At 34.1% G+C, this 13,436-nt stretch overlaps 1 protein-coding gene across 2 annotated transcripts in view; it reads left to right on the top strand.

Annotated features, from left to right (window-relative positions):
• Positions 1 to 13,436, top strand: part of LOC150085900 (putative E3 ubiquitin-protein ligase UBR7) — a 234,275-nt gene that overhangs the window by 115,824 nt on the left and 105,015 nt on the right. Inside the window, exons 4-5 of one of the 2 annotated variants that reach the window (XM_090373564.1) lie at positions 3,690 to 3,785; positions 10,229 to 10,282. In XM_090373564.1, coding sequence (XP_090229690.1) covers positions 3,690 to 3,785; positions 10,229 to 10,282 — 150 coding nt within the window. The remainder of the gene's footprint in view (positions 1 to 3,689; positions 3,786 to 10,228; positions 10,283 to 13,436) is intronic. The other variant, XM_090373565.1, reaches the window with a different exon arrangement.

Genomic DNA, 13,436 nt, shown 5'->3' with positions numbered 1-13,436 from the left:
AGAACATGTTAAAGGATCAATGCATTTAAGATCAACAGTGATCACAAAACAGCGTTCAGGTGCTATATCAAAGATGGAAAAGCTATTAATAATATGGATGGAAAATGAGATTCAGCAGCAAGTCCCCCCCCCCCCTGAGTCCAATGGCCATTCAAGCAAAAGCAAGAAGTATTTATGAAGATATTAAGGATAAGTACGGCGAACCCCAAGCCAAGTTCGTGGCAAGCAATAGGAGGTTTAATAGGTTCAAGCATCTTGTTTGTTTGTTTGTTATTTGGTTTTTAAGAGCATTAGCAACTAAGGCCATATTGCTCCGGGATATGCAGTGGTCATTCCCTGACCTTTCTGCATCCTCCGTATTTGGTGGTGACGGGCTTGAACCCCGGTCTAATCCAGAAGCATGTGCTACGCACTGCTGCTCCTTCCCACCTGGCTACGGAGGTGCCTCAAGCATCTCACTGGTTTGCAAAACATTAAAGTACGCAGTGAAATCACCAGTGCCGATTCTGCAGCAGCAGCAGAGAAATTTTGTGATGTGTTGGAAAAAACCCCTTCGAAATCTCCACAGCCCTCAACTTCCTCAGCGGCATGCTTATCAGCTGGAGAGTTAATTCTGGCAACGATGCTGAAAGGTAAAACTTGCTAACGTTATGCCTGTCTCTTCTCTCTTTTTGTAATTTTATAATTTTGAAATTTTTATAATATTGTACACTTTTGTCTTTTTTCCTGCGCATGAGATAAAAAAATTGAATAAATAATTCTATTTACATGTAGAACATTTATTTTTTGCTTCAATCACATTCAATCAAATTTGCGAGTGCATTTAGGGAAATTCTGACACGTAAAATTCTGACTTACGTAGAGTTCCGCAGAACGCAACCCTTACGTAAGTCAGGGAGTGGCTGTACTTTTTTTCTTATTTCTGTTTATATTAAAAGTGACTTTAAAGAATAAATTATTTTTTATCACTGCAAATATATCTTCCATAATTCAAATTCTACACTTTTTTAGCCAAAGTACCAGACACAAATCATGGTTTCATGTGGTGTTATCTTGCTTAGCAGCTACTTTGCAGCAATTTTTGGCCCACTTTTAACTTGAGAAACTTCTCCTTTTCAAGAAAAGGAGAAGTTTTTCAAGTTAAACATTATTATTGTTTCATGTGTACCATTGGAAGTCTTTTCCACACTTATGTTGTTATCAACAATATTAACACAGATCTCTCTGTCTGTGCTGGTATCGCTTTAACTGACTTGAAGATTTTATCTTGGCATACCTCTTACTGGGAATTAGCGGTTTTGGTTTTATTTTTAATTTTGCAATCGGTTAGAAAAGCTCCTGCATTTTACAGAAGACCTTGGAATAATTCACAAATAATGAAATAGTGGATAAACCTTAAGTACATCCTCCTCTCTGTTATATCAGTCAAGTTTCTGATTTACCTTCAGTTAAATGTTTGTGCCCAAGATGGATAAAAGGACATGGTTTAGATCTTTCTGTTTTCACTTAGCTCTTTACTGTTGAGGCAACATGAATTACCTAAACAGCTAGCTGTCTGAAGAAGGGCTTTTATAGTCATCCTTTCGTATCATAGTTTTATAGTATTTCTGTTTTACCAGGTCTCATACTTAAGGTTTGTCCAATATAGCATTTGGACAAATCTTTATCTGATAGTTCTATTACTTGCTTTTATGCCAGTGTGTTTCTCTCACGTGGCTTTTAGGTCTGTGGAACTTACACGTTGACTGATGCATTTTAAAAATCTATCCTGTGCTGGAATGCTAATATGCTTCAGCCCTGTTCTATATATATATAATATTTCCAGTTTCGCATTTCTTTTTAAGATTTTTTGACATAGAAAACTGATTATAGCCAGCTTTCTGAAATTGTATAACTAGAAAAGTTCTACCTGTCAAGAACAATAATTACACTTTCTTCCTCAGAGTTATAGTAAGAAGAAAAGCATTTGATAGCTAAAGGTCACTCATTAGGTTTTCCTTTCCTCACTCCTTCCATAATGTGAGTATGGAGTGGGCAGACCAAGTGAATGACCGTGAGCCTCCAGTTGCCTTTCTTACTGTAACTGCTTGTATGACATCACTGCTGAATAGAAACTGAGTATATGCATCTGTTAACACAGTTTGCAAAAGAGAAGCATTCAACATGATTCAATAACCTTATAATGATAGAGGATGATGAAATTGCATTCAGGTGACATTTCACATGTATAGTATGATACCAATCGTGTTTGGGGTTTTCATAAAAAAAAAAAAAAAAAAATTAAGATAATAATGAACTTATCATCTTAATTAGTATCATTCCATACATGTGAAATGTCACCTGAATGCAATTTCATCATCCTCTATGATGCAATTTTTATGGCCACTACTGTTTATTCTTTGCAAGGATATATTCTCAGAGTACCTCTTTCACTAACCAGAAAAGATGAAAATCATTTAGCCAAATGATTTTTACCTGTTTAAGTGCAGCAATCATGGAAGGTGAGATAACAGAGAGGTGTAACTAGGGTGTTGTGAGTATGGCTTGGCAACAGATAGAATAACTGAAATAACTAAAAAAGTGATGATTTTTATTATAAGTATCATTATAAAAGCCTTTCTCTTTTTATGAAAGTACCAACTCATGGGTAATAATTATGTTTTATTATTTAATTATTCTTATAAAGGCACAATTTTTGATATTTGGCCTTAGGTGTCAAAATTGCTAGATATACTTTTGAACATTTAATCTCTTACAGGCATCACCTCTGGATAACATGATGTCAGTTGTTCTTAATTGCTTGCTTTAGGTTTTTTCCAAGAACTGCAGTATGTTTATACTCATCACAGTTTCTTCATTTGTGTGGTATACTGCAGTTCCTTTATGGTATCAGAATGTAACACATTTTCTGCATTTACTTTTTAGTATGAAGTGGTGAATTCAAGATTTATCATGAATAACTGTGTGTTCTAAGAAAGCCTCTCCTCTTACACAAACTTCATGATACACAGAACATGCATCAACTTTCCATTGCTTTAGTTCTATGTTAAACACTGAAGAATCTATTGTGCTTATGTTTTTCAAAACTATAACTGTCCATGAATTACACTTTATGCGCATGCAGTGCTAATATTCTCCATCACTGCATGACTTGCTTGCTCAAATTGCAAAGAATCTTTGCTACATTTGATACAGTTCTGATTATTTAATTATAGTTATATTGGCACACCAGTAAATATGGCTATAGTGCACCATGAGTATGTCGAGAGGATATAGGATGGCCATTTTAAATTAATTCACTCACTTATAGACATTGACACATTCACGTTTCAGCATCTGAAAACAATGCTTTATAATAATATTACCTGATTTTACAGCTTCTTTGCTTAAAAAATGAATTATGGGTCTAATCTCAGTTCAGTTTTCTGATATAGATGTAGTGGAATTACTTTCTTGCACACTGTGTTTACTGACAGTGTCAATGAGCAGAACAGCACAAGTATTTGGTGTCACCAACAAACTTCAAGGGGATAGCATGCTGTGAGAATTTTGCTTTTTGCAATTGCTATAATTTATGGCAAATTTGTGGTTTTCATCTAAATCATTCTTGTGTTTAAAAATTTACTGACAGCTTATAAAATACAAAACAACAGTGTATGAATTTAACAGAATATAAATTCTATTTTTAGATCAAAGATCCTGTGAATATCAAGAATAAATATAACCACAATTTTCGAGGTAAATACTGCACTTGTGAAAGACCATATCCAGATGCCGATGATGATGTAAGTGCTATTTTATCTGCTCTTACTAAATAGGAGCATATAAATATGTTTATATAAGAATATATGCAAATGATAAGAATAGTGCACATGCAGTTACAAGCCACATACATGCAAGTATGATATTTTATAGTAATTCACAAAAGATTTTAGATTTTTTAGTTTTTTAACCTTTTATTAAATACAGTCCTGATGGGAATGGTAACCATTTCTTCACTTCACATCACTTTCACAATTGGAATGAATATTATTATTATTATAAGTAATAGTAGTGGCAAATTATGCAAGGAAGCTAGCTGATAAGCATCAGCCAAAAAGCAAAAAAAATAAATAAATAAAATAAAATAACAATAAATAAATACCCCCCTCTAAGATATCTAATTATTCCTTAAATTTATTAGTACTTACTGACAAATCATGCAAGAAAACAAGTTTATACAGTATTAGCAAAATAAAAACCTACATCATGTCATTCTCACCTTCTCGAGGCAAACTGACCCGTTTCCACAGATGAGGCTCTGGCGACTGAGTTACAGTGGTATAACTGTTCCATCACACACAGAGGAAATGTTTGTTGTTTGTTATTTGGTTTTTAGGAGCATTAGCAACTAAGGCCATATTGCTCCGGGATATGTGGTGGTCATTCCCTGAACTTTCCGCATCGTCCGTATTTGGTGGTGACGGGCTCGAACCCCGTTCTAATCAAGAAGCATGTGCTACGCACTGCTGCTCCTTCCCACCTGGCTACGGAGGCACCATACACAGAGAAAATGCTGTACCTGAAGCCTCTCTAGAGGCTATAAGGTGGCAGCCCCACCACTAGACTTACCCTGCGAAAGGCTGGTAACCTATCTGGGGAACATTCTAAATACTCGAAATAAGCTCAAGGGAGAAAACTGGACGGATCTCAAGGATAACGACCTATGCAATGGATATAGGACTACGATTGAGGACATTAAAGTAGCAACTTGGAACGTTAGGAGAATAAATCACAAATTAGATGAATTGATCATGGAACTAGAAAATAGAAATATTGACATAGCAGTCATTACCAAAACAAAAAAGAACAAAGGATCCAAAGAAATAGGTAACTTCATAATGATATGCTGAGGCGTACCAAGTGAAATGTGAGCATCATCGGGAGTTGCTGTTATAATAAATAAAGAATGGGAAAACAAAATATTAGACTACTCTTGGTTATCATTTTTAGTCTTAATTTCAGAATATTGAAATTAAGATTAAAAATTCTATCTTATACAATAACAATAATTGGCATCTATGCACCAGTAGAAGACAACATTGATGAAACCGCAGAATTTTATGATGAATTAAAGAGATCATAGACCAAACTAACAAAAACGAATACCTCATATTAGCAGGAGATTTTAATGCAAGGGTTGGTGCTCAATCAGTAGACAAATGTATAGGATCAGAAGGCGAACCCTGATCCTATACATTTGCCAACAACAATGCCAACAATAATGGAAGATGCTTGATAGACTTCTGCATTTTTAATAAACTTAAAATTACAAATACTTTTTTCAGACACAAGAATATCCATAAATTCACATGGGAAGCAAGAAACACAAAGTCTATAATAGATTATATTATCATTAATGAAAATTTAAATGACAAAATTAGAGGCAGTGAAATTGACAGTGATCACTACCTAGTAGAAAGCACTTTGAAATTAAAAAGAAATTATCTTAATAAAAAGAAGAAAATACCAACAAAAACTGAGAAATTAAAAATACATTTGTTGGAAGATGAAAGCACTAAATTCCTTATGAAAGTTGATTGAAAGATAAACTCAAATCAAATGAAAGTGACAATGTTGAGGAAATCTGGTCAAACATGAAAAAATCAATTCTGGGAGTTGCTGAAGAAAGTCTTGGATATAAACCTATAAAAAATAAAAACTGGCCAAGAACTTGGAATGAAGAATTGAAACAAACAATCAATGAGAAAAAAAAAAGACCTGTAAACTTCTCCTACAAACTAAAGACCTACATATACACATAAAATATAAAAAGCTTAGAGCAGAAGTTAGAAAACTAACCAGAAGAATCTGACAAGGTGACTGGAATAAATTTGTTAAATCTTTAGAACGTGATATCACGGGCCCACAGAGAAGAGGTTTTAAAATTTTTAAGAAATTACAACTAGACACAAATGATCAAATAAAAACCAACCCCATCTCCCAAGCAGAATGGAAGCAACACTATTCCAAACTATGGTGTAACCTTGGCACTAGGGAATTGGAAGATGAATCTGTGGTGACCGAAGATGAAGAAAATATAACAATGGAAGAACTAGAGTTAATTTTACAAAAATCAAAAAATCGAAAAAGCCCAGGCATAGACAATTTGAATTTAGAACTATTTAAATATGGTGGCACCTTACTAAAAAAATGCACTACTAAAATTATTTAACATTATATGGTATAAGCAACAGATACCCGAAGATTGGGAAACAGGAATAGTAATCAATTGACACAAAAAAGGCTCCAGAAATAACGCCAACAACTACAGAGGGATAACACTGCTATCAACTGCTTCAAAGCTATACTCTAATATACTAAAGAATAAACTTAATAAATACAGTGAACAATTCTTAGAAGAAGAACAATTTGGGTTCAGAAAAGGGAGAAGCACAATAGATGCCATTTTCTCATTACAACAAATTTTGGAGAAAAGAAGAGAATTCAATCTACCAACATTTCTACTGTTTATTGATTATGAAAAAGCATATGACAATGTAAACTGGGAAAAACTTTGGCAGATTCTAAGTGAAGAAAATATTCCAACCCAACTCCAGAAAGTGATGCAAAGCCCATATAAAAACTCAAAAGTCTGCATAAAATATTTTAATGGTCAACTCTCGGACCCAATTAACACCAATAACGGAGTCAAACAAGGATATGGACTATCACCAAATTTATTTAATATCTACATCAATAAAATTATTAAAGAATGGAAACAAATAATTAACAACAGAATACAGTTGAACAACAGGAATAAAATCCAAACTATATTATATGCTGATGATCAAGTTATAATTGCAAAATCCGAAGATGAACTACAGATAGCAGCAGGTGAACTGAATAAAATAGGGAAAAAGTATGAGATGAAAATCTCCACCTCAAAAACAAAATCATTGGGATTATGTGGAAAAAACACAAAGAGTCAAAATTGTTATTGATGACAAAATAATAGAACAAATATCTGACTTCACCTATTTGGGAAAGACATCCATACTAAACTACAAAAATATAATAAAATGAATGGAACTATTAAATGCCATTTCGGAAAACAAATGACAACTGAAACAAAATTATGACTGCACAACATCACTTCAAAATCAGCCCTCTTCTACAGCTGTGAGACTTGGGTCATAAATAAGAAAGATGCACACAAACTAGAAGCAGCACAAATGAGATTTTTAAGACCATTATTAGGTTTACCAGACTAGACCACCAAAGAAATTTAGATATCCACAAGAAATTGAAAGTAGATAACATAGTAAATGACATAAAACGGTATCAGAAAAAATGGATCAGCCACCTAGAAAGAATGAACCCAGACCGGATCCCAAAATTAACCTTTAACTACAAACCTATAGGCAAGAGAGATGTGGGTTGACCAAGACCACTGCCAAGAGCTACAGTGGAACAGGTCTTAAAAGACATAAGCTGGACCAAGTTCATGATGATGATGAAAACCTACATCACCTATCCATCCCCTCCAGTTGTCTGTCTAGTTCTACCTTGAATTTATTTAAACTACCCACTTACATGAAAGCAGATGAAAATTTGTTCCGACAATACCAGCTACCTGAAGGCAAATTTACACACATCTGTCCTGCAATCATCCTTTCTCAGTTTGAATCTATGCTCCTCATGTTTAGTTCAAACAAGTCAGCATTGAGCTTACTTAATCCATTCAAAGCCTTATACACCTAAATCGGATCTCCTTGCAAGTCCTAATCCCCATGCACTGCGATTTGCAGAACTGAAGCCTTTCTTGTTCCCATCCCCAATGTCATTTTATTATTCCCATCCCCAATCTCATTGCTCTTCTCTGCACCTGTTCCAACAGATCCACATCCTTCCCAAAATAAGGATTCCAGACCTGTATGCTTTACTCAAGGTGAGACCTAACACCATTCTCTTTTAAAAAGAGTTAATCTTCTTCTTATCCCTGCTAGCAAAATTCTTGTATATCATTGACAGCACATCAACTGTCCTGACAGCCTGTTTGCACTGCTCATAGAACTTCATATTTAACTGTAGAATTATACAGGAACTCTCTGACTTACGTATTATGCGACTTATGCAAATTTGACTTTCCGTAAGTTTTTGCTGGCCGGTGCAAACTTAAACAAATTGTAGGAATAAATTGAGATATGAAAATATCATAATGTGAACCCAATAACACATTGTTTTTTTTTTTTTTTGGTAATTCAGTCCAAGACCTCGGAAGCTGAAATTTTTGCTATATAACTAAACTATTTATCTCTCTAAAAGGTAATTTTTATAATGGAAATTGCGCTACACTTTCATAGTTATCGTATGTTCTGTTATAAGAATCAATTTTGAATGCCTTTGTGATATTTTTCTAAAACGCATTTCTGGAGGTCACTACCAAAAATCCATAAAAACAATTTGCACCTTCCGGTTTATTGGGCTTTTCTGTTAACACAATCTATTATAAATGGGTAGTAAACTCGATCTGATTGCATTTGCAATAATCCCGATAACTGGAATTCTGTGGGTTTTTATGTAAAAACCCACAGGGGTGAAATGTGTTCCTCCTTCACTGAAATCTTCAATCATATAAAAACATAAATAAATTTTCAGAATCTTCTCTTCATTCCTATTTACTTATTACAATGGTGAAGGGAAAGTGACCAATGGAAAGTGCAAGCGCTTGCAATGCTAGGAAACAAAACAAAACAAAATTGATTTAGAAATGAAGATAATTAATTAAGAAGTACGAAGCAGGACAAAGTTTGTCATCTATTGCACGGAATTAGATCTCACTGCTTCAACAGTGAATACTATTTTAAGGGACAGTGCGCATATAAAAGAACATGTTCAAGGATCAGCATATTTCACACCGGGGCAGTTCACCCCAACAGTGATCACAAAACAGTGTTCAGGTGCTATATCGAAGATGGAAAAGCTATTAATAATATGGATGGAAAATCAAATTGAGAAACAAGTGCCCCTGAGTCCAATGGCCATTCAAGCAAAAGCAAGAAATATTTATGAAGATATTAAGGATAAGTATGGCAAACCCCAAGCCAAGTTCATGGCAAGCAACAGGTGGTTTAATAGGTTCAAGCATCGCGCTGGTTTCCAAAACATTAAAGTATGTGATGAAGTCGCCTGTGCCGATTCTGCAACTGCAGAGAAATTTTGTGATGTGCTGGAAAAAAACCCCTTCTAAATCTCCACAGTCCTCAACTTCCTCAGCGGCGTGCTTATCATCTGGAGAGTTAATTCTGTCAACAATACTCAAAAGGTAAAACTTGCTAACATTATGCCTGTCTCCTCTCTTTTTGTAATTTTATAATTTTGAAATTTTTGCAATTTTGTACACTTTTATAATTTTTATAACATAAGATAAAAAAAATTGAATAATTCTATTTACATGTTTGTCGAACATTTCTTTTTTGCTTCTATCAAATTCAGCGCACATAGTTGCGAGTGCAGAATTTCCCTAAATAAGCATTTAGGGAAATTCCAACACGTAAAATCCAACTTACGTAGCGTTCCCCGGAATGCAACCCTTACATAAGTCAGGGAGTTCCTGTATTTTTATTTTCCAGTACTCTGATTATAGTACCACACAGTTGATATGTTAATCTGAGATTACTGCTACCTATGTACAGTATCTTACATTTGTCCAAGTTAAGCTTTGATTGACATTTCTCAGCCCATCTGCCTATTTTTTTAGATTTTGTTGCGGTATCATACCTTGATTACTGTCATTAACATAAATGTTGGCATTGATCCTGCCAACCTTTCTGTCATCTGCAAAAGTTGTCTCTTTGTCCATTGCAGTAATTTGCCCTTAATGTCACAGTGCTCTAACACAGTGCTCTAATTTATACAACATGGCATGGTACCCTTGTGTAAAGTGCTTAAATGCCTCGTGTTTTTAGTTTCTTGAACTTCATTAGTAAAATGTATTTTCTGTAAAATTTATAAAAATTCATGACTCATCCCATTGAGACCCTTTCAGTCACAGGTTAAGAAACATTTTGTTTTAAGCAAATTATTTTCTACATCTGTTGCTAAGGCACAATAAATTTATTTAGACTATGAATTGTTAAATGACTAACAGACTAGCTGACTTTAAGTTATTGTTAACTTGTGTAGTAAAAGGTCTTTGTTATCATTTATTATTATTTTATTTATATTTTTTCATAAATCCTTTCAGGTTCCTGATGAAATGATACAGTGCATGTTCTGTGAAGACTGGTATCATGGAAGAGTAAGTTTTAACGAGTGTATGCTTGTGCACAAACATTTTTTGAGTTATGTTGTTTGCATCCCGGAAAAGATGCTTTAGTTCCAGTTGCATTTTTTCATTAACACCAAGGTTGTATGGGTTGAACTACAGCTTCAACCCATACCCCATGTATATTTCATTAACACTCCATTTAGTAGTTAATGAAATATAGGGTATAAGTTGAATTACCAGTTCAACTTATACTTGCAAAGCTAATGGATCAAGATGTATTGAGCAGATGGGCTGAGAGGTGGCCACTGAAGTTTAACATTGACAAATGTAAAGTACTACATATGGGTAGCAGTAACCCCAGAGTAACGTTCCAACTGTGTGGTACTACACTGTAAGTTTTTGTTAGAGGGATCATTGGTTAACCTAATAATTTTTCTTATTTTAGGAGATTTAGGAAGATTATGGGAGTACCATTCCAAGTGTCGGAGGAGTGTTATGTCATTAAGCAGATTTTTGATTTGTACAAGGCTAATTTTAAGATGCAATTTTAATGTCTCAATATCGCATTTATTGCAAAAGAGTGAACCTATAGTTTGGATGCCAAGTTAGCATATAGATGTGATATGCTTTTTCCCCAGAAAATGAGGTTAGGATTATGTAGAAAAATTATCTAAAAGATGAGATAACTGAGTTTTATTAGCTTTGGAATTAAAAAGGTGATCTGGCTAATTTCATATTTAAGTAGCTGTTGATTGAAGTTTAGTTATAAATTTATCAAAATATTATGGTGGATGATATCTAGTGGAATGTTGGTGAGGGGATTGAGTCAAAAATAGTGTTAGATTATTATGAAATTTTAAGATGGGAGTATTATTGTTTATCATTCATGTGTCTTTTAAAATGTTAGAGAAAATTCCAAGAATGAACTCTTAACTTTTTAAGAGTTTATTCTTAGAATTATATGTATGTATATATTTATAGAACTTTGGGATAACATATACATAGAGAAATACAATATTATACAAATTAATTTTTATATGCAATTTTTGAAAAGGATAAGACCTTTCTCTGTTATCTTTATGAAAGGATGTATACTTTACTGGATAGTTCCTGCTGAAGTATTTTGAGATAAATTTTTTTGGATAAAATAGCGTAATTTCCATTTACTTTTTTTTTACCTTGGTAATAATAAACATGTAATTTAATTTTTTTTTAATCTGGTAATTAAATAATTTCTAGATATTTAACAAAATTTGTAATCCCTTTACAAATTATATTAACAATTTGTTAAACAGTTGGGATTGGTTGTTTTTTTTATTATTATTTTTTTTTTATGTTGTATATTCAAGCAGCAAACACAAGGTGAATTCATTCATTAAAAGCTTTTAAGAAAAGAAAGATATCTGCAATACTGTATCTGTTGCTTAAGAGGTTTCTGATGATGGGATTTTGTTACAGTTTGCATGCAGTTGTAAAGATGGCATTCTGTGATATATGCCACATAATGTTCTTGTTTATACTTTGGCATGACCACCAGGATTAACAAATGTTAATTGTATTTAGCAGTCATTGGCTTGAACTCAAAGAGCGTGTGCTACTGCACTCGCACTCTGACCACTCGGCTATGTAATTTATTTGTATAAGTTGAACTGTTAGGGCTGTATAATAGATCTTCCATAGCTGTGGAATGCATCTATAAGCTAGTGATGCTTTGAAACATAAGGCTAGAATGTCGTATCTTCTGGGCCTGTAGCATAGGTCTTTTTCACAAGTGTTGTGAGTGCAGGTGATAGTATGGGCTAATGGCTGGATGTAGAAAGACACCACATTAGATGAAACTTAGATTGTGCTCCCACCCTTGACAGTTAGAATTTTGGCCAAGTACTTTTTTTTTATCATTTTTAAGTATTACTTCTCAAGTCACCTTTCAATTACTTTTCCAACATTCTTCTTCCATTCAGTTAAATTGGTCAGTTGTAATCCTTTGATTATTCATTTGATTTAGATTTTTTATTGTAGCCATGTCAACTTGTATAATGTCTTTTTTGACTAGCTGTAGACATTTTTGCTGTTCACTGCAATGTCTTTTTCTTAATTGAATATGAAATCCAGTAAGCTCTCGATTTTCCAGGATAGATGGTAAAAAATTATTCCTGGATAATCGATTTCCCTGTTAATCCAAAAATACAGTAAGGCCTCGACATATGTAAAAGATACATTCCAGGACTTCTTACTTAAGTCGTGATTTGCATAACTCGGGAATGACTAATGAAATATTGCTGCTATATCCCTGATATGCCAAAATTACAAAAACCACATAATATACTTAGAAGAATGAAGAAAAATAGTTATATATTTTTAATTAGTTCAATTAAAAACTTTACCTGGGGACAGCATTGAAGTAGCCGGAGTGGCACATAAGAAAAGAAAACATAAAAGGAAGGAAAAACTCATGTTATTGTACTGTAAAAACTGATATGTGTTTCTTAGCCTTGGTTATTATTATAGTTAACCTTCATTGGTGCCGACCACTTCTCGTATTCTCCTTATTGTGTTCACTGTCGCCACTGACAAATCTGTATTGTGCCTCCATAGCCAGATGGGCAGGAGCAGCAGTGCATAGCACACGCTTCTTGATTAGACCAGGGTTCTAGCCCGTGATCCACCAAATACGGAGGATGCGAAAGGTCAGGGAATGACCACCTCATACCCCAGAGCAAGGTGGCCTTAGTTGCTAATGCTCCTAAAAATCCAAAATAACAATAACAACAACTGACAAATCTGAATTCTGCGTGATACTTGTTAATGTTTGGACATTTTCATACATCCTTATTATTTTAATTTTTCTGATCCAACTCGATCGCTTTCCTTTTCTTGATAGACTTACTAGTACTGCTGTCACTTATTCTCTTAGTCAGCACCACGATAACGGTCAAAATGAAATTTTCTGAAAAGAACTTCGCAGGGGTAAGGCGAAAACTCACTATTATCACTCGACGCGAGCTTACATTTTACTAAACCACTTTTCGGGTAGTAAGCTCGATCTTATTGCATTTGCGATAACACCGATAGCTGGAATTCTATGAGTTTGTTACATTATGGTGAAATGTGTGCCCCCTTCACTTGAAATCTTCAGTCATATAAAAAAATTATAAATAACCTAATGTAAGTCGGGGACTTGCTG

The sequence above is a fragment of the Mastigoproctus giganteus genome, chromosome 5 (genome assembly GCF_048544385.1).
Source record: "Mastigoproctus giganteus isolate SK-2022 chromosome 5, ASM4854438v1, whole genome shotgun sequence".
Taxonomy (NCBI): Eukaryota; Metazoa; Arthropoda; class Arachnida; order Uropygi; family Thelyphonidae; genus Mastigoproctus; species Mastigoproctus giganteus.
Note: the sequence above shows the minus strand (reverse complement) of the source record. Positions and strands in the feature narration are given on the sequence as shown.